The sequence below is a fragment of the Electrona antarctica genome (assembly GCF_951216825.1).
Source record: "Electrona antarctica genome assembly, contig: scaffold_175, whole genome shotgun sequence".
Classification (NCBI taxonomy): domain Eukaryota; kingdom Metazoa; phylum Chordata; class Actinopteri; order Myctophiformes; family Myctophidae; genus Electrona; species Electrona antarctica.
The window spans coordinates 27,501-30,000 of record NW_027638594.1 but is presented as its reverse complement, the minus strand read 5'-3'; the positions used below and the strand labels follow the sequence as shown (position 1 = coordinate 30,000).

General features: G+C 47.2%; 1 protein-coding gene across 1 annotated transcript in view; it reads right to left on the bottom strand.

Annotated features, from left to right (window-relative positions):
- The window catches only part of LOC306917911 (voltage-dependent calcium channel gamma-4 subunit-like), a gene marked incomplete at both ends in the record, with an annotated part of 19,721 nt that extends 17,225 nt beyond the window's left edge, over window positions 1-2,496 (bottom strand). The window contains one exon of the mRNA XM_079530809.1: window positions 2,403-2,496. Coding sequence (XP_079386935.1) covers window positions 2,403-2,496 — 94 coding nt within the window. The remainder of the gene's footprint in view (window positions 1-2,402) is intronic.
- Window positions 2,497-2,500: the final 4 nt, after the last annotated feature.

Genomic DNA, 2,500 nt, shown 5'->3' with positions numbered 1-2,500 from the left:
GTGATTTAGAGGAGACCACATGACATGATGGACACTACTCTACCTGTGGTGATTTAGAGGAGACCACATGGCATGATGGACACTACTCTACCTGTAGTGATTTAGAGGAGACCACATGACATGATGGACACTACTCTACCTGTAGTGATTTAGAGGAGACCACATGGCATGATGGACACTACTCTACCTGTGGTGATTTAGAGGAGACCACATGACATGATGGACACTACTCTACCTGTGGTGATTTAGAGGAGACCACATGACATGATGGACACTACTCTACCTGTGGTGATTTAGAGGAGACCACATGACATGATGGACACTACTCTACCTGTGGTGATTTAGAGACCACATGACATGATGGACACTACTCTACCTGTGGTGATTTAGAGGAGACCACATGACATGATGGACACTACTCTACCTGTGGTGATTTAGAGGAGACCACATGACATGATGGACACTACTCTACCTGTAGTGATTTAGAGGAGACCACATGGCATGATGGACACTACTCTACCTGTGGTGATTTAGAGGAGACCACATGGCATGATGGACACTACTCTACCTGTGGTGATTTAGAGGAGACCACATGGCCTGCATGATGGACACTACTCTACCTGTAGTGATTTAGAGGAGACCACATGACATGATGGACACTACTCTACCTGTGGTGATTTAGAGGAGACCACATGACATGATGGACACTACTCTACCTGTGGTGATTTAGAGGAGACCACATGACATGATGGACACTACTCTACCTGTGGTGATTTAGAGGAGACCACATGGCATGCATGATGGACACTACTCTACCTGTGGTGATTTAGAGGAGACCACATGACATGATGGACACTACTCTACCTGTGGTGATTTAGAGGAGACCACATGACATGATGGACACTACTCTACCTGTGGTGATTTAGAGGAGACCACATGACATGATGGACACTACTCTACCTGTGGTGATTTAGAGGAGACCACATGACATGATGGACACTACTCTACCTGTGGTGATTTAGAGGAGACCACATGACATGATGGACACTACTCTACCTGTGGTGATTTAGAGACCACATGACATGATGGACACTACTCTACCTGTGGTGATTTAGAGGAGACCACATGACATGATGGACACTACTCTACCTGTGGTGATTTAGAGGAGACCACATGACATGATGGACACTACTCTACCTGTAGTGATTTAGAGGAGACCACATGACATGATGGACACTACTCTACCTGTGGTGATTTAGAGGAGACCACATGACATGATGGACACTACTCTACCTGTGGTGATTTAGAGGAGACCACATGACATGATGGACACTACTCTACCTGTGGTGATTTAGAGGAGACCACATGACATGATGGACACTACTCTACCTGTGGTGATTTAGAGGAGACCACATGACATGATGGACACTACTCTACCTGTGGTGATTTAGAGACCACATGACATGATGGACACTACTCTACCTGTGGTGATTTAGAGGAGACCACATGGCATGATGGACACTACTCTACCTGTGGTGATTTAGAGGAGACCACATGGCATGATGGACACTACTCTACCTGTGGTGATTTAGAGGAGACCACATGGCCTGCATGATGGACACTACTCTACCTGTAGTGATTTAGAGGAGACCACATGACATGATGGACACTACTCTACCTGTGGTGATTTAGAGACCACATGACATGATGGACACTACTCTACCTGTGGTGATTTAGAGGAGACCACATGGCATGATGGACACTACTCTACCTGTGGTGATTTAGAGGAGACCACATGGCATGATGGACACTACTCTACCTGTGGTGATTTAGAGGAGACCACATGGCCTGCATGATGGACACTACTCTACCTGTAGTGATTTAGAGGAGACCACATGACATAATGGACACTACTCTACCTGTGGTGATTTAGAGGAGACCACATGGCATGATGGACACTACTCTACCTGTGGTGATTTAGAGACCACATGACATGATGGACACTACTCTACCTGTGGTGATTCCGAGGAGACCACATGGCATGCATGATGTTAAGATATCGATATATTGTTGCAATAACAAACATAATTAACCAGCAGCAACACAATGAAACCCTCAACAGTGCTACACACTTCCCACTCGTAAATCAATCTGCTGCTAGCAACTATCAGCAAGAGAGAGAGACAGACAGACAGACGGACAGACGGACGGACGGACGGACGGACGGGCGGACGGACGGGCGGGCGGGCGGGCGGGCGGGCGGGCGGACAGACAGAAAGACAGACAGACAGACAGACAGACAGACAGACAGACAGACAGACAGACAGACAGACAGACAGACAGACAGACAGACAGACAGACAGACAGACAGACAGACAGACAGACAGACAGACAGTACTTACGCAGCAGGTATTCAGAGCTGTCTGTGTCATAGTCGTTGTCATCGGGGAAAGGATTGATCCTGAAACAGATTCCCTCGTTGAGGCCTGAGCACATGCAC